At 53.5% G+C, this 17,510-nt stretch overlaps 7 protein-coding genes across 7 annotated transcripts; 5 read left to right on the forward strand and 2 right to left on the reverse strand.

The window, feature by feature from the left end:
- Window positions 1-455: 455 nt before the first annotated feature.
- Window positions 456-1,475, forward strand: BP01DRAFT_386165 (CorA family magnesium transporter; the record flags this gene model as incomplete). The annotated part of the gene is made up of 1 exon (XM_025577662.1): window positions 456-1,475. The coding sequence occupies one exon, from the start codon at window positions 456-458 to the stop codon at window positions 1,473-1,475; it is 1,020 nt and encodes a 339-aa protein (XP_025427617.1).
- A 2,534-nt stretch (window positions 1,476-4,009) lies between these two features.
- On the forward strand, window positions 4,010-4,850 carry BP01DRAFT_305079 (putative exosome complex subunit Rrp46; the record flags this gene model as incomplete). The annotated part of the gene is made up of 2 exons (XM_025572186.1): window positions 4,010-4,345; window positions 4,437-4,850. 2 exons carry the CDS (start codon window positions 4,010-4,012, stop codon window positions 4,848-4,850), a joined length of 750 nt encoding a protein of 249 aa, XP_025427618.1.
- Window positions 4,851-5,755: 905 nt separating this feature from the next.
- Window positions 5,756-8,234, forward strand: BP01DRAFT_360128 (putative NAD+ kinase Utr1). The gene is made up of 2 exons (XM_025575845.1): window positions 5,756-7,432; window positions 7,491-8,234. Exons 1-2 carry the CDS (start codon window positions 5,959-5,961, stop codon window positions 7,991-7,993), a joined length of 1,977 nt encoding a protein of 658 aa, XP_025427619.1. The 5' UTR covers window positions 5,756-5,958; the 3' UTR covers window positions 7,994-8,234.
- A 70-nt stretch (window positions 8,235-8,304) lies between these two features.
- On the reverse strand, window positions 8,305-9,199 carry BP01DRAFT_376825 (GAF domain-containing protein; the record flags this gene model as incomplete). Its single annotated transcript, XM_025576970.1, has 5 exons — window positions 8,305-8,415; window positions 8,542-8,878; window positions 8,933-8,937; window positions 9,024-9,128; window positions 9,197-9,199. 5 exons carry the CDS (start codon window positions 9,197-9,199, stop codon window positions 8,305-8,307), a joined length of 561 nt encoding a protein of 186 aa, XP_025427620.1.
- Window positions 9,200-10,390: 1,191 nt separating this feature from the next.
- On the forward strand, window positions 10,391-12,189 carry BP01DRAFT_348475 (agmatinase). Its single transcript, XM_025573726.1, has 8 exons — window positions 10,391-10,736; window positions 10,810-11,004; window positions 11,074-11,227; window positions 11,295-11,318; window positions 11,379-11,400; window positions 11,449-11,491; window positions 11,546-11,774; window positions 11,877-12,189. The coding sequence occupies exons 1-8, from the start codon at window positions 10,485-10,487 to the stop codon at window positions 12,083-12,085; spliced, it is 1,128 nt and encodes a 375-aa protein (XP_025427621.1). The 5' UTR covers window positions 10,391-10,484; the 3' UTR covers window positions 12,086-12,189.
- A 532-nt stretch (window positions 12,190-12,721) lies between these two features.
- On the reverse strand, window positions 12,722-14,379 carry BP01DRAFT_360132 (uncharacterized protein). Its single transcript, XM_025575846.1, has 2 exons — window positions 14,175-14,379; window positions 12,722-14,103 (listed from the first exon to the last, which is right to left on the reverse strand). Exons 1-2 carry the CDS (start codon window positions 14,202-14,204, stop codon window positions 12,901-12,903), a joined length of 1,233 nt encoding a protein of 410 aa, XP_025427622.1. The 5' UTR covers window positions 14,205-14,379; the 3' UTR covers window positions 12,722-12,900.
- Window positions 14,380-14,635: 256 nt separating this feature from the next.
- BP01DRAFT_360134 (dihydrodipicolinate synthase family protein) lies at window positions 14,636-16,035 on the forward strand. The gene has a single exon (XM_025575847.1). The coding sequence runs from the start codon at window positions 14,969-14,971 to the stop codon at window positions 15,962-15,964; it is 996 nt and encodes a 331-aa protein (XP_025427623.1). The 5' UTR covers window positions 14,636-14,968; the 3' UTR covers window positions 15,965-16,035.
- Window positions 16,036-17,510: the final 1,475 nt, after the last annotated feature.

A 17,510-nucleotide genomic window follows, 5' to 3' on the forward strand; every position in this document is an offset into this window, starting at 1 on the left:
TCCAGATTAGGCTTAGCTTGTCCAAGGCCAATCAAGTTAGATTACTCCAATTCCAAGAAAAGGGGAGGCCCCCCTCGGCTCTCCTCCGACTGAAGTCCAGTATGATCCAGGCAGCGGCAGCAGCGATGAAATTTTGTTAGCCGTTATAATCATCACCTATTCCTCTACCCCTCTGCCATTGGCTTTCTCGCATCCGGATTCAATTTTTGAAAGACGCTCGACGTCCAATCATGTTTCTTTTTCCCTCCCGAAGCAGGGGCGGGGCCACAATCCTCTCACGGTGTGTCACAGGAGCTGCTGTGAGCGTCGCTCTGCCCTTCCCGAGGGGCCCATCACAATCACTCCATACAGCTCCGCAAACAACGGACTGCAAGCCAGGCGCGACGCAGAACAACAAAAGTGTTTTCGATCTCGCTCTGTCGCTTTCACAGCGACCTCTAAACGGCAATGCGGTCATGCAGTACACCCAGTTTCAGAATCATGGCACAGCATTCCCGGTCGGTCATATAACTAAACTCGCCGTCGCGGATCGGTACGGCTTGAGCACTCGAGACCTGCGTGTTTTCGACCAGCCATCGAGCGGAGTGCCGTATATCCTCGTTCGAGAATCGACTCTGCTTCTTCACATATTAGACCTGCGCGTGCTTGTGCAGCACGACCATGCGCGACTCTTCCATGTCGCCCACGTGCCGCCAAGTCTCGACCACACCCAGGGCAGCGACGAGAATCGCGTGTCGCGCGTGTTTAGCCACATTATGCAGGAAAAGCTACGAGACGGTCAACAGCCAGGCAAGGCAGAACGGCAGCCTTTCGAGCTTTGCGTGTTGGAGGCAGCTCTGTCGGCCGTCACCTCGGTCTTAGAAGCAGAGTGTTCGCTGGCCGAGCAAGAAGTCTCCCAGACTCTCCAGATTACTGATGCGAGCACACCGAATGGAGATGAACCTGTCACGCATTTGCGTCTCCGCACGATCCTGGAACTGAAGCGGAAGCTCGTCGGGATTGAACAACGGGCACTCCAGGTGCGCAACATGGCGCAGGAGGTACTCAATGAAGATCAAGACATGGCCAACATGCATTTGACCGATAAGCAGGCGGGGAAGCCGCACATGGTGCAGGATCACCAGGGTGTCGAATATCTTTTCGAGGCATACTTCAAGGCTAGTGACACCATCGGACAGGATGCGGCGAGCTTGATGAGCCATCTCCAACGCACCGAAGACACAATCCGGTACACGTTGAATGTGCGACGGAATCAGATCATGATGTTGGAAGTTCGACTCGAGATACTGATGTTGGCGTTAGCGGGGGCCACTCTCATCGCGGGCTGGTATGGCATGAACTTGGTAAACTACTTCGAGGACAGCCCACATGCGTTTGCAGTCGTGGTTCTCTTATCTTGTGCAGCCGTGCTCGGATCATCCTGGTACGGAATGCATAGGTTGCGGCGGATCCGCACGGCACAATTGCATGTCTGAGCGGCCCCTCACGCTATCAGTGCAGAGGGTCTAGAACACCCGATCGCTCGACGAAAGTTGCGAGTAAAATTTCATTTTCCTGCAGGTGGCTGTCCGACGAGGCCTTTTATGAATAGACCAAGTCAGCCTCTGCAAAAAGCTGGCAACGCAGGAGCATTTTTATGCCCACGTGCTCGGGGGAGAGGGGTATACGCTTATCCAACCAAATCCATCCAAGGCGTCGAGTAAACCAAGAGAGCGTCGAGTAAACCAAGAGATACGAAGGATGTTTCGGCAATGATACCCTGCAACGAGGGAGGTGTAGACCGCGTATTCGACGCCTGTGTTGCATCAGGTACTGCTGCAAGGGCGAATGCACATGGGAGCGACAGCCAAGATACTTCCCATGGATGTGACCATTCGCGAATCGGCACGAGAATGTTAAACGATTGTCAAAACCATGCCCCCGATTGCTGGGGTTGCAAATGGGGCCATGGTTCTTAGGGACAGCCTTTTCGACAAGATGCCTTATGAAGACTTCATGTCTGTTAAGGAAACAAACTTTTTGTAATCTTGTAACTTTGTTTGGTCTGGGTCTGTTCTTTCAGTCTTAGAATTTAGAGTAGATAGCTTAACGACTACAACAACAAAGACAAATCGTTAAGGTTTGGTTAGATCTCATGGAATATATATATTTATACATATATTCTGAAGCAATGTTGTTTCAAGACCTAGTTTTCTCTCTCGTCACAGAAGAAAGCACATGAAGCAATCACAATAAAGGGCAAGATGAGACTTATTGCTCTAACCCAGCGGACAATGAGTGTGCAGACGCAGACGGCAGCCCTAATCCGCGGGCTCTTGGTTCCGCCACTTTCCCGCCTTGGATACCATAGTAGTATTTAATATATGAGCCGGGCTGGCATTTGAACCAGTATGAAACCCCAATTCATGGTCTTAATGGGCAGAACTCGTCTCCATAGACGAATTATGTGACATCTCTGGAATGTTACGACGAAGCATAAGCGATCGCCAAGACTCCCTTGTCCCTTGCAGCTGGCGGAAGATGATTTCCGTCGTTGCGTTTGTTCAACTGGAGCTTGAAGATTGAGCCATCAAGATTCACCGTGAAGCCCTGTTGAGAGAGGAAGTACCCTTTCTTATAATCACGTCAGTCTGCAAGCCGTTGCGTATGTTCCTAAAGCACTCATGAGACATTTGTCCGCAGTAATGACTTGGGTAATCTTCAGATAACCCTGGGCCCCTAGCTGCTAAATCCCCCATGGCATTATATCTGCATCAGGTACTCTCACACTATCACCGCAAGAGCGTATTTGTCACCGACATGTACTAACTAGTTATAGCAATATAGCATGGATGTGATGATATGCAAAGGAGGATAAATGCACGGCATTGTCCAGAAATATATCTGCATCTAGCCCAGCTGAGCAAGACCTTCACGATCATCATGGCAAGACTGGCTTGGATCTCACCCTCCACCCCAGGTTGATAACAACGCAAGAACACTGTACCATAATACGAACTCTACCCAGCAGGAAGAAGACAACTTGCACTACGTCCAAGACTCCGCCTACCATACACCAACATCGACGCTGGCTGGTGGCCCTAACTCAGTCTCCCCAAGCTCGCGTCCGGTCGGGTCGACCACTGCTCCCCAGCGCACAAGGACCTGTCTTTAGGTCTGGACGGTAATGTCCCTACCGCGCTGGCAGATTTGCGGGACGTGGGTCGATACGTTGCTCGTATACTTATTTGCGAATCCCCGGACGTTGAACAAAAAGTGCATGTGTATAACGAGGTCTACACGCAGAATAAAATAATTTACTACTACTTAGTAAGTATGAGTTTGTGAAGCGGTTGCGTGGGGAGAAATATTTATGTACTATCACTACTTGTCTATCTTTAGTTGATTTACTTAAGTTGTAACAAAAAGATTTTCAGCGATGAGATTATTCCAACATGGAAAACTCAAGAGAAACTAATCGCTCTTATCTTAATGATATGCTTAAATTTATAGATTTATAATATGATCTTGGATTTAAATGAGCATTAGTTATATCATATAGTTGAGAAAACCTATTCTAGTCACGTGGATTGTCGTAGTAAGTAAGCGGGAGCTGATTAGGGATAAGCAATCTAGGAATAACTAGACTTTCCAGGTATGTGCTCTGTGAGCAATTTGTCAGTGTTCCCAGAGCACACACACATCGTTCACGTGCTCCCCTCATCCATAAAGCGGCGGTACTGCAATTGGATACGCAAAGGGGAGTAGTTTGTAGCAAAATAGTTCACTTAGGTAGCCCTGGTATACACTACAGTAAGCTGAGTTGTATACTGCAGTGCTGGATAAAGCCGGATAACCAATCAGCGGCCAGCCCGCCGTCATGCGACTCCGCGGCCCAAAAAATCCCAGCGGAAGCTGAGAACACAAGCTCTCTCAGCTCTAATCCACCCGCTGCACTCTACCACCACATCCTCTCCTAATCATCTACCATCTGTTATTTAAGCTCCAGACTTGCTTACTGTCAAGCACCATGGTCGCACCATCGGCCACCCTTTCCACCCTCAATCGCGCTGATGGGTCGGCCTCCTACCAGTGTCCTTCAACCGGTTCCAACATCCTGGGATCAGTCAACGCCCCCGTCGAGCTCCCTGGTCGCCGTGACGCCCTCAGACCCGAAGATGCCACCATCGAAGTTTTCGTGAAGCCGGGCACTGCCCCCGCGGGGGTGGGCGAACGCTACGTCGAGGGCATTCTGAAAACCCTGCTGGGACGAGTCATTCTGGGCCGCGAGAAGGGCTATCCTCGTCGCGGAGTGGTCATCACGCTGGCTATCATTGGTGGTGAGAATGTCAGCAGAGGGGATCCGGTACGTACTTTCTCACCTCTATCGATAGTAACGAGCTCCATTGGTTTGGTGGGCAGCGAGCTAACGCGGTGTGCTCGGCTCTGCCGTCCAGTATCTGATCCTGCTCCCCGCGCTTCTCCATACCGCACTGCTGGCGCTCTTATCCGCCTCCGTGCCTTTGTCCATGACTTTCTCTGCTACCGTGCTGGCCGTCGACGCGGCGGGGCAGATCCTCCGGGAGCCTTCCGCGGAGGATGCAGCCACCGCGCAGTCCCTCCACGTCCTCGCATTCTCCTCCAAGGGCCACCTGCTACTGAACGAGAGCCAAGGAGCGTTTGACTTGGACACGTGGGAGAAGGTGCGCCAGCGCGCCTCGGCCATCTGCCATGGAACGCAGCTGGTCAGCGCCGACGGCGATGTCGCGATGGCGGAGGATGTCGATGGCCGGCCTCTGGAGGGATCCCTGCGGGAGATGGTCGAGGATCAGGTGTATCGTGACTACAACTGGCAGATCAATGCTGCTTGATTGCTGGATCTAAATAACTACACCGGAAAAATCCCGATCGCGCAGAATGAGTGCCTACAGCCGACATGTTCGGTGAACGAAGAGCATGCGACTCAATGAGGTCAGAATCAATTTTCCCGAACACACATCGAATTACCGGCTCCTCTCCTCGGAGCCGTTTGTCGCAACTTCGCAGGCTCGGCTTTTCTCGACGGGACTATTTTCGGCGGCTTTAGTGGTGCACGGGGCGTCTTGGCGGCCGTCAAAGGCCCGCAGTTTCGATGGCCTTCCATTATGTGGATACGAGGCAGAACCTCTGTGTCGATTATTCGGAGCTCGATTTCCTAGCGTTCCAAGGCAGGGACATGCACTAGACGGCTGCCGGCTGCATTTCTGGATTTGTCCGTCGTGGGACATGGTGCTGTGACACCACATCCATTCAGGCAAAAGCCACAGTGGGGGAGGGATGCTGCAATGTGCTGAGTTCGTTTTCTTAGCATCTGAATGATGCGTTGGAGCGTGGGGTCAGACTTAGATAATTCGCGCTGTAATCATCTCGCACTGTCGCAATTTTTTTTTTTTTTTTTTTTTTTTTTTTTTTTTTTTTATTTTATTCTGACAGAATTCTGATGGGGGATTCTGAAGTTATCCGTAGACACTAGGGAGAGACTTGTTGCACATGGCGGGATCTCCGCTTATCTCCATGCGACCGTAGAGGACGTTTCTTGCGGAGTTACAAGGTCGGCCCACTGACAGGGAGTTCATTCCCCATCATTCGACAGGTAGAACTGTAAGAGTTGGGTTGTGGAAGCTGATCGAAGGCAAGACTAATAATCAATTCCATGAATCGTTCGTTCTTGTTGGTGTCACTGGACAGGTTCTACTGGCAATACTTTACCCCGTGCAAACCCCGTTACTTCCGGACTCGGCCTGGTTTTTCCATCCCGTCCCCCCATAATCACTTACTGCCGCACTGCGTACTCCGTGTGATTGATTGTTCCAAGACACAATCCATTTTCCTTCTCCACCTTCTCCTCCTCCTCCCCTACTGCGTCTTACTTATTCTCTAGCCTGTCCCCTTCATCCCCTCCCCTCAATTCGTCTTCTATCACTTTGCTCACTCCTGTCCATGGCGTCCTCCCCGCCAGATCATGCCCCCATGAATCTTCCCCAATCATCCCCCGGATCTTCATGCGCCACGAACCCTCCTTCAGATCCGGCCTGTTTGCCTGCCTCGCCCTCCGCCGCCCCACCACTATCAGATCCTCCGACACGCCCGCCTGTCCAGCGCTCTGCCACGGTGGGAGCACTGCTTCTGCGCGATTATGCCTTGAACATCGACCCCTCCGAGACCACCAGCGACATCCATACTGACCATTCGACTTCCGTGCCGCCCGAGTGCCGTCGCGAGACTCGCCAGCCCTCGGAGATTGCGCGGGAGGACTCCGCCGTGCCGTCGCTTCCGTCGCCCTCCTTCCTCCACCTGCGACGACAGAGCGCTGTCTTTTCCGGCCACCAACGAAACGCATTGTCCAGCGATTCGATCCCCCGTCAAACAATCCTCAAAGCCCTCGCGTCTCGACCGTCTATCTCCGGGCAACAGAACCCCAACATGCCGCTGGCGGCATCGCTGGGGCTCCTGCCCGCCAACTCGACCAACCCCAACACCTCCGACGAGCCCACGCGCCGGGCCTCGATCAATTCGTCCCAAAAGCTGTCAGCTGCTTTGTCCAACATGCAACTCGGAGCTTATCTCGATCGGGCCACTCCATCGGCGCGTTTAGCCCTGCAGTCGCCCTGCTTCTTTCACCAACGGTTCGACGACGCCGTCAACATACAAAAAGTGCTGGAGGAGATTACCGATGACGAGTGGCTATCACATTCGCGGCTGGTGCAGACCGCGACGGGGGTGCGGGAGGTATCCAAGCAATTGCAGCGGCGACCCATCAAACGCGCCGTCAAGACGGTCATGATTGTCACCAAGGCGCGCGACAACAGCCTAGTGCACCTCACGCGCGAACTGGCAGAGTGGCTCCTCTCGACGCCACGGTACGGGAATGAGATTGGGGTCAATGTATACGTGGATGCCAAGCTACGCCACTCAAAACGGTTCGACGCGCAAGGTCTCCTGGAGAAGGACCCGCGGTACCAGGATATGCTCCGCTACTGGACGCCCGATCTGTGCTGGTCGTGTCCCGAGCGGTTCGACCTTGTGTTGACGCTGGGGGGCGACGGCACGGTGTTGTTCACCTCCTGGCTCTTCCAGCGGATCGTGCCGCCTGTGCTTTGTTTCTCCCTGGGCAGCCTGGGATTTTTGACGACTTTCGAGTTCGAGAGTTACAAAGACCACCTGAACGCCGTCATGGGCGATGTCGGCATGCGAGTCAACCTCCGCATGCGGTTCACGTGCACCGTCTTCCGCAAGGACCGCAGCAAAGGCGCTGAGGCCGGGGCCGTCGAGGAAGGGGAGCAATTTGAGGTTCTCAACGAGCTGGTGATTGACCGTGGTCCTTCGCCTTATGTCTCCAATCTCGAGCTGTATGCAGACAATGATTTGCTTACGGTGGTTCAAGCCGACGGCTGCATCTTCTCCACGCCTACAGGTTAGTTCCGGGGTACACATCATTCTCTTGTGGCTGTAACTGACACCTCGGAATCTAGGTTCAACGGCATACTCCCTTTCGGCTGGAGGCTCGCTGATCCACCCCTCGATCCCGGGCATCCTCCTCACTCCGATCTGTCCCCACACCCTCTCTTTCCGACCCATGGTTCTTTCTGACACCTCTTTGCTGCGCATCGCCGTGCCGCCGGGCTCGCGCTCAACCGCGCACTGCTCGTTCGACGGCAAAGGCCGCGTGGAACTCCGTCAAGGAGACTATGTGACTGTCGAAGCCAGCCAGTACCCGTTTCCGACTGTGGTATCAGGTAGCGGAGAGTGGTTTCACAGCGTGCAGCGGGCGCTGCGGTGGAACACGCGCGGGGCGGTGCAGAAAAGCTGGTCAGCGGTGGACGGGGCGGAGGAAGAGGACGAGGAGGACGAGGATTGGGACATTGACACAGATGCGGGGTTGGCGGGGACGGACAGTGGGCTGGGACCCAGTGAGGACGGGGATGCGGGCTCGGTCAGCCCGATGAAGCGACAGATGAGCATGTTGAGCATGTAGCCGTTGTCTGGTGACTGGATTCTTGTTAGGCGTTGGTCGGATACACCCGGGTACACAGACCATTTCGGGCGATTGGTTCTTGGGACAGCGAGTTCGGGTCACTTGATATAGCATGATATAGACTTTGGATAATCTCGGGACTGTCTGATCTTGAGCGGACGTGATGATGATAGGAAGACTTGGTATATTATGATGACACCCCGCAAGCATACAGATCATACTGCGCATATATACTACTAGTATATCCCATCTATGCCATATACAGCCTCATCCATCCCTCCCCTTTTATCCATGACCCCCCCAACTAGTACCTACCAATCACAAAATTCAGCCAACAAGCCCGCCAACTCCTCCAAATACTTTTTATCCGTCTCATCAAACCCAGCCGGCTCCGCACAATCGATATCAATAATCGCGACAGTCTACCCGCACAACCAAACCGAATAGTTAGCCAAAACAAGCAATACCAGCCAGGGCCCCCTCCGCCGCCCACCCGAATCTATCCATATGATAAATCAACCCCCTGGGAAGAAGGAGAAAAACAATACCTCTCCACCCACAAGAATGGGAACCACAATCTCACTCCGACTACTCGCATCACACGCAATATGCCCCGGAAACTCCAACACGTCCGGCACCACCACCGTCTCGCGCTTCTCGGCCGCGGCGCCGCAGACGCCCTTCCCAAACCGGATTTCCTGGCATGCGGGACGGCCTTGGAAGGGACCGAGGAGGAGTTTCCGCACGGCGGTAGGGTTGGTGTTGTCGGGCTTGGAAGGGAATTTGTCGCTGCGGATGTAGAAGCCGGCCCAGTTGACTGCTGATGATGGGGCGGGGAGGGCGGCGTAGGCGTGCCAGAGGAGGGAGGCGACGTTTGAGAAGTTGCTTCATTGTTGTTTTAGTATTGCTTGTCGGGGTGGGGAAGGGTGGGTTGTTTACCTGACCTGTTGCTCGTGGGGTTGTGGTTAATTTCTAGATTGTGTGTATGTAGGTATGGAGGGAGGGAGGGCTAAGGCTAGGGGAGACATACCCAGTTGCGCTGGCCGTAGACCAGCCCGCGGGCTTGATCTAGAACCTGGGTGTAGACCTCGTCTTTGGAGGCATTGGGGCCGAAGTAGGAGGAGTCGGCGTGAGGCTTTTTGTGGTTTGTGGTTTGTGGTTAGCAGGTGGGTGGGAGAGTCTGGCGGAGGGGGCTGGACGAACCATTGTGCTGCTGGTCGCGGGGGGAAACAGTCAAGAGCACTGATATGCGCTGCAGTTACACGTTCAGGTAGGAGAAAGTCCCCGGGCGATGACGCTGAGGGGAAAAGAAAATCCCAGGTGGGGATGAGGGAGGGGCTAGGCCTAGATGGGGTAAGTCTGTTTTCAATCATAACTTACTATCTTATCGTGATAATCCAACCCTTATCTACAGTTAAGTTTTGTGAGCTGTTCTAGTTGAACTCAGGAGTCTTGGGATACAACTAAGAAGTGTTCTGGAGGTCTTTACTCGATACTCAAGCATGTCATAATTCCTGATACTGATACACATGGCAGCACAATCCTCCCCTGCCACTAGTTAAGAGACGTTGACACAAGTGAGCGAGTTCCGCTGCGACGCTGAGAGTTGTGTGAAGGCTGTAATGGATAACATCGATCGAGTGGGGGTACTGTCCTGCTGGTTGACTTAGTTGTTTCACTCTAGTATATCGAAGAGGCGCATTAGTCAAGTCCTAGCTGGCTCCACGCAAATCATAAAATAAGCCAGAGAAAGAACCACTGAAGAAGATAGAGTAATCTATCATACCAGTGGAAGGCAAGAAGATTTCTCAAGCACCTTAGCTCTGGCCTGAATGGGAAGCCCGAGATACTCTATGTTGAAGAGAAATCTCAGCCCTCTCAAATTGAAAAAGCATTCTTCCCTGCTTTTTCAGCAGGAAAATTGATCTATACCCCTGGGAACCAGCCATAGAGAGTCGTTGACTTCCTGATAATCTTTGCAGACGTATTTGCTTACTGAATTGTTCTCTAGGCAGAGATAGTGTATGTGTTGTCAGTATAATAAATATATAGAACAACGAATCTCCTGCTTATTGAGCGAACCCCCACTGTAACAGGGTATAGATGAAGTGGACTTTTACACGAGTTCCCTAATTTGAGGAACTAAAGTATAGTAACACTGCTTGGCCAAAAAGAAAGCCTAGGTAATCACCACAGTATCTCGAGATTCAAGTTCTTGCAAGACTTTGAGTAGAATCTCAGATGGCAATGTAGTATATTCGTTACTACTTACTGTTCTTGCTGAGCATGAGTGAGCTCTGGACTAATCCCGAATGGGCAAGTCCATCCCGCCGGGCGCCTATATCTTATCACGATAACTAAGTTATTCCACAGTTTACAATACGCCTCGGATCTATAAGGATCTATAAGGAACGATCAGTAAAGATCTAGCATACATGGACTGTACTCGACTTCACTCTTAGGGCAAACCATCAGAACAAGCAGCAGCACAATGTATCTCCCCCTTTTACTAGCTGCAGCAACAGCCTCCGCCCGCGACATCGTCTTCCCGCCCATCGCCGCCATCCACAACCCATCCACTCAATTCACCCTCCAGAACGACGAGATCAACAAGATCGACATCGTCACCGGCAGCCAATTCTCCGGCCTCACCACTTTCGCCAATCTACCCTACGCTAATTGCTTCGTCGAGGATGAGAGCCTGACGTATGATATTGCCTTTCTGGGTGCGCCGTTTGACACGGTTCGTGTTTTTTTTTTTTCTTTCCATGCGAATCACCTCCGACAAAGTCCCTTGAAATTGATGCAGTCAACAGGCCGTGACAGGCCGCCCCGGCGCCCGGTTCGGGCCCAAAGGCATCCGACTCGGCTCCCGCCGCCAGGGCGGGTACGACATCTACACCGGGGAGAACGTGTTTGCCAGCTGGGCCAAGCTGGTGGACTGCGGCGATGCGCCATTGACCTGGTTGGATAATACCGTGGCTTTGAAGCAGTTGGATCTGGCGCATCGGGTGCATTCCCTCAAGCCTTTTTGTTGGCGGCCAGAATATACATACTAACCGCGATGGCATGGGGGTCAGGTTGTCTCTTCCCACAGAACCAATACCACCAGCAAGGGAACAGTCCCGCGCATCATCACGCTGGGTGGGGATCATACCACCACCCTATCCGCCCTGCGATCGACGTACGAGAAGTGGGGGGCTGTGTCGGTTATACATTTTGACAGTCATATTGGTTTGTTGCTTTTCTCGGGTGTGAACAGAAGACCCAATTTGAAGAACAGATGTTGATATGTATACAGATACATGGGACCCTGAAGTCCTAGGTAGCCTCCCCCCCCCATGAATTGTTATACACATCCCCTGGCTAACCTCACACATCCAAGGAGGCGGAATCTCCCACTACGCGTTCGTAACATGCCCTGTCTCCCATCCAAGATACTAATGGAAAAATAGAGGCGTAAACCACGGCACTTTTCTCCACCTCGCTCATGAAGAGGTACACTGCCAGAACCCACAGCCCCGACCCAAAATCTACTGATCCAAAAGCTAGGGTCTCATCCGTAACACCTCCCTCCACGTCGGCATCCGCGCCCCCGTCATCCGCCCCCACGGTCTGGACCTCGGCAACGACCTCCGCTGCGGCTTCGAGATGATCAAAGCGCGCGACCTCGACCGTCTGGGGATCCAGGGCGTCATTGATCGAATCCAGTCCCGCGTCGGGGATAGTAGAGTCTACATTTCCGTGGATATTGATGTGTTGGATCCTGCGTTTGCGCCTGGTATGTCCCTGCCTACCACGCAGCATATAGGCACGGGCTAGCGTGGTGGCCTATCCATACTCAATTCCAACGTCCAGTACGAACTGACCATGGAATGAGTAGCAACCGGAACATCCGAACCAGGAGGCTTCTCCACCCGCGAATTGCTGTCGATTCTCGATGGACTGCGCGGATTGCCGGTCGTCGGGGCGGATGTGGTGGAAGTGGCGCCGATTTATGATACGGCGGGGGAGACGACGACGTTGGCGGCGGCGGAGGTGGCGCGGGCGCTGCTGGGGTTGATGGTTGCAGTGCCGGTTCAGAATGCTTAGCTGGGGTGAGAAGGATATTATTGCACAAGATAGAATCCTGGGGTATAGATCGGATGGATGTGATTGGATTCTGTGAGTATGGATACTCTGCATCGACGGCCATGGCATGGCCTCTTAAAAGCGCAGTACTACGTGCTTCGCGATCATCATACTATCCAATCAGGCGTCTCAAGTAGTTGATTCATATACTAATCAATAATCATGCACCACAATCTTGGGTAAATTGCTAGTGCAAGGCAAGAACGAATAATGGGGGTTTTAGGTTTAGAGAGGGGAGTGGAATGGATTTTTGGTGCTGAATCTGGATTGGAGATGAGCTGGAGGGGAAGGGGGGGAAAGTTGATGGGATGGATGCCTTAGTTGAGCTGAAGTATACTTCAGAACTCCGAGTCGAACATGATGACGGGAGGGGCAGATAGCACGCGGGGTAAGGAGTCAATCAGGTACGGATGGATGCTTCTCACTGCACTGGGAGCAGACAAGCCAACAATATCTGCTATCTGCCGGGTGATCGGCATGTAGTGCAGACTCACCAATAACAGGCGGCTGTGGCTGCATCCTGGTGAACTGGCAATACTACTTATAGATTGTCGGCCACATGATACAGTATACACACTACACAAAATCATCTATGCTGTGCTCACTAGTCAGAAAATGCAAGATGAGAAAAAGCTACTGGACCGAAAATAATCACGATAATATGCTAGTCAGTTAGTCATTACTTTTCTTTCGTCGCTGTGGGCCGACAGCAACCATGCTACCATTATTAATGCAGACAATCCAATGCAGGGGGATGATGCCACAACGCTAATAACTCAAATGCTCTTCAGTCTCCGTCGACACTCCGTCTCCCGCACCGGAACCCGCCCACAGTTCACCCGGTTCTCGTGAACCCGACGCTGCAAGGCGCCCAGCGCCAGGATCTCGGTCGAGTTCGTCGTCTTCATCACCGCCGCCGACGAGCCCCCGCTGGAGTGTGCGTAGGCAGCGCCCGCCCCCGTCGACGAGTAGCCGCACGACTTGATCACGAAGCTCACCAGCCCCGGCAGGTGCGTCATGCGCGACAGCACGTGTTGCCATTCGCCCGAGTTGAGCTGCACCTGACGGAGCTCAATGTGTCGGATGGAATCCTTGCATTGTTCAACCAGCGACAGGAGCTTGTAGGACGAGATGGACACCCGGTGGAGGTGGATCGATTCCAGGCGAAGGGAGCGGCTGAAGGAGGCCCCGTCGAGGTCCAGGGTCTCGGAGCCGGCGATGGAGAGGGACTTCAGGTGGCTGGCGTGCCGGATCATCTTGAAGAGCCAGTGGGCGTGAGCTTGGTTCGGCAAGAGGGCGTATGCGGCCGCGTTCTGGGCCGGACCCGCCGGCTGATGTGATGGCTGTGCATCGCTGGGGGAGGCAGTTATGCGAAGGCCCAGGTGGTCGAGGTGCTGAAGGACATGCTCGATGGAGATGCGCAAGGCACTGGAGCTGATGGTCTTGGCGGGGAAGAAGTGGGCGAAGTCGTGAGTGATGGGGAAGGCGATCTCCAGCTCGGTTAAGTTCGGCAGTGGCGTGTAGCGGAGGCTGCGGATGACGGTATTGACCAACTCACGGGCGGTAGCCTCGGGTGACGAGCCGGGAAACCCCTGAAAGTCGAGCGCCTTGAGTTGGGGCAGTCGGTGCAGGCACGAGGGTAGTACGCCCGCCAGGTCCTCGAGGAACATGGAGCAGAACTCCTCCGAGTGCTCTGTGTCGTCCTCGAGCCCGATGTCCACTTGGCGCACGTAGTCGGCATAGGGCCCGTGGGAGAGCTCTACGAGGCCTACAAGCGGCGATTGGGAGGTCTTGGATTGTGAAGATTTGGCGACAACGCGGAGGTGTCGGAAGAGACGCGGCGAGGCACTGCGACAGAAGGCACGGTTAACCAGCCGCAGCGTCGCCAGCTGGTGTCGAAGCTCGTCGGATGGAATCATGTATTGTCGTGTCGGCACCGCCCAAGGCCGGCTATCGACGTCATCCACCTGGGAGACAATCTATGCAGTGAGGAGCAGTTAGCACCAGACAAGCCCCTTTGTTGTTTCGCCAGGAGCATAGCATCACTCACCAGGTCGTAAATTTCTTGTGGTGCTTGCATGTTGGCAGGTTATGCTTGTTTCTTGGTAGTGCATCGCAGTCACCATAACACCGGGTAATTGGCACTTAAATATCTGGAGAAACACGAAAAACGCATTGAACCCTTCTTATGCGGGGAAACGACGTGTATGAGGTATATTCTGAGTTCTCATTATTCATGCCGAGGCCAGTGACTGTTGGCCTTGCAGCAAAGATGTTTTTGAAGACGTAATGAGAATCCCCAAGAGGCAGCTCGTCGTGACCCCGGCGGTGGGAGCCAATAATCGTCGTGCATGGGGCTATGAGACCATCGAAACCATCGAATTGCTGATCTGACTCATTGGGTCAAGTGACGCGGTGAATTGTGTCTACGGTGACTAGGCCCTGGAAAAGGGGGGCGAAGGAGTAAAAATAAATTCTGACACAAAAAGAGGAAAAACAAGAAAATGGGGTGGGAAGAAGATTCATCCCACCCGTTGTAGAGTAAGTAGAGATGATGTTCTTCCCCTGTTACCCCGGATTTTCCACACTGAAGCTAGTTAGTCTCCCTATCTAATCGCCCTCCCTCTTCCCCTTCTCCTCTGCTGTCATCTTAAATTCGGAATCCCTCCCCGCTGATAAGAACTCGGTATCGGATCCCGACCGGATTCTTCTCTCTCCCCCGCCTTTACCATCACTACTTAAAGGAAACAGCAGTACGGCAGTTCGGGCTAAGATGACACTCAATAAGAACCACATCATCCTCATTGTTCATTCACCGCACACCATCGAACGATCGACGTCAAAATGGGCTCCACTTCCACCCCCAACGTGACCAGCCAGCCCCATATCCCTCCAGCCGGCGTCTGGTGTCCAGCCGTGACCTTTTTCGATCACGCGACCGACACCATTGACTTGGATGCGCAAAAGAAATACTACAAATATCTGTCGACGACTGGTCTAGCCGGTCTCGTCATTCTTGGCACCAACTCCGAAGCTTTCCTCCTAACGCGCGAAGAACGCTACCAATGTATTGCCGCCGCCCGCGAGGCCGTGGGACCTGACTTCCCCTTGATGGCCGGCGTTGGCGCTCACTCGACCAAGCAAGTCCTGGAGCTCGCCTCGGACGCAGCTGCTGCCGGTGCGAACTACCTCCTGGTCCTCCCTCCCGCCTACTTCGGGAAAGCTACCACGATGGCCGTGGTGAAGCGCTTCTTCGCCGATGTCGCCAAACAGTCTCCGCTCCCCGTCGTGGTGTACAACTTCCCCGGTGTCTGCAACGGGGTGGACCTGGACTCCGAAACCATCACCGCGATTGTCCGGGAGTCCGCGGCGCAGAGTGCCTCGGGAGTGTCCAACGTGGTCGGCGTGAAGTTGACGTGCGCATCGGTGGGCAAGATCACCCGGCTGGCGGCCACCTTTTCCAGGGACCAGTTTGCCGTGTTTGGCGGGCAGTCGGACTTTCTGCTCGCGGGCTTGGCCGTTGGCTCGGCGGGCTGCATCGCCGCCTTTGCCAACGTCTTCCCGAAGACCGCCGCGACGGTGTACAAGCTCTATGTGGAGGGTAAGGTCGACGAGGCGTTGGCCTTGCAGCAGAAGGCAGCGTTGGCGGAGTCGCCCTGCAAGAGTGGTATCGCTTCCACCAAGTACGCTACGGCCGTCTTCTCGGCGGTGGCGGCCGGGATCGAAGGCGCGGAGGAGAAGTTGAAGCCTCGCACCCCGTACGACGAGCCGGCCCCAGGAGCCAAGGCTACCGTCAAGGAGGTTATGAGTAAGATGGCCGAAGTGGAGAAGACGTTGTGAGTAGTACGGAGTAGACTGAGAAGGGGTGTACATAGACTACATGCTTGGCAAAAATATATCATGATTTCACTGTTTCTTCCAGTTTGAATAGTAGCACTTTTAGTAGAGTGCATGGCGGTGAGCGTAGCATAAAGGCCAGACTGAGCGAACTCGTTCAAGCTGGCCCAGCCTAGCCCAGTCGGTGGATCAATGGATATATTCCTCTGCATGCATACCCCATACGTGCACCTCGGCCAATTTAAATGAACTGTTGAGGGGCCCAGCAGGTGCAGACAATGGAGGAGATCTCCACTTCAGCCCGATGGGTCTTTTGACTGTTTCTACGCAATATAACCATGGTGCTGAGTTCTACTGTCTAGAAGGACTGACTACAACCATCAACGTCCCTGCTTTGAGAAGGCGATGTACTGCCCTTCGAGCTTCTCGAGGCATGAAGAACACGGAGTACAACTCAGCCTCCCAATCGCGGATCAACATAATCGCATCCATCATACGGTGTCCGGTGTTTCGAAACCCCATGCAATTTCAATGACGAGGTGTAATCTTTTCATTCAATCCAGTTAGCTCTGCTCTCGCTTCTGGCTCGTGATTCAGGTGTGGCTTGGGTGCCAGGGCTCGCTGTTCGCGCGGTTTGCCGGCACTTTAGTCGAGTTTACTTCTCAATCCACGTTGCAGGCGTCTGATACGACTCGAACTGAAGCTGGAAGATGGCTCCAGCAAGAAAAAGCTAGAAAAGGCCCCTTTCCCGAAGGTTATAACGAGGTGGGCTGAGCATCGGACCGGTATTAGCGTGGTTGCCTGGGCTGATTTGCACGCTGCGAAGCGTGTTTCGTGGAGGCAGGGGCTGTAAGTTCCTTCAATCGATGAAGAATAATCAGGTTCTGGGTTGCTGGCATCAATCCGAAGCACTTCAAGATGATAGACAAAAGTCAGTGATCATCAACTTTGGCAGAGGCGACTATCTTCGAGATCTTCAAATCCATCATGGATGGATTGTTGGGATCATTTGCCAAATATAGCCGAGACAGCAGGCGGCGGGTTTCGAATACGGGGAAGTGACGGTAATTTGGTAGATTCCGCCCCGCCTGCGGAGACAAATTACGTACGGTATTGAAGAGATTGCCCCTTTGGGAGACAGAAATCGGCTTGCCGGAAGAGGCGTGGCCCGCGATCATACGACTTGAAACTGACTGTGACTGACGGATTGAACTCTTGTCTGCCACCACCGAACATTGGCCGAGTCTTTCACATCCATGCTTTCCTTCCCATCTTCACCTCTGCTTCTATCGCTGCATAGCCAACTCTCCCAGTCATGCGCTCGCCAATGCCACCGCTCTGTCTTCAACCACCTTGTCTTTGATCTTTCTAGAACCTCGCCTCAGGTTGCCCGAATTACCATCCATCCATCATTCCTGCCAGCGATCGCCGCGCCTCTTTATCAATCAGTAAACACAGGCACCAACTGAGGAGCCGGTCAAATTTTTGTCCCACTGGACCAGACTTTCTCGAACCACTCATCGCGCCTCAACCCGCCGCGCCCACTTCC

Source organism: Aspergillus saccharolyticus (assembly GCF_003184585.1).
Source record: "Aspergillus saccharolyticus JOP 1030-1 unplaced genomic scaffold BP01scaffold_44, whole genome shotgun sequence".
Lineage (NCBI taxonomy): Eukaryota > Fungi > Ascomycota > Eurotiomycetes > Eurotiales > Aspergillaceae > Aspergillus > Aspergillus saccharolyticus.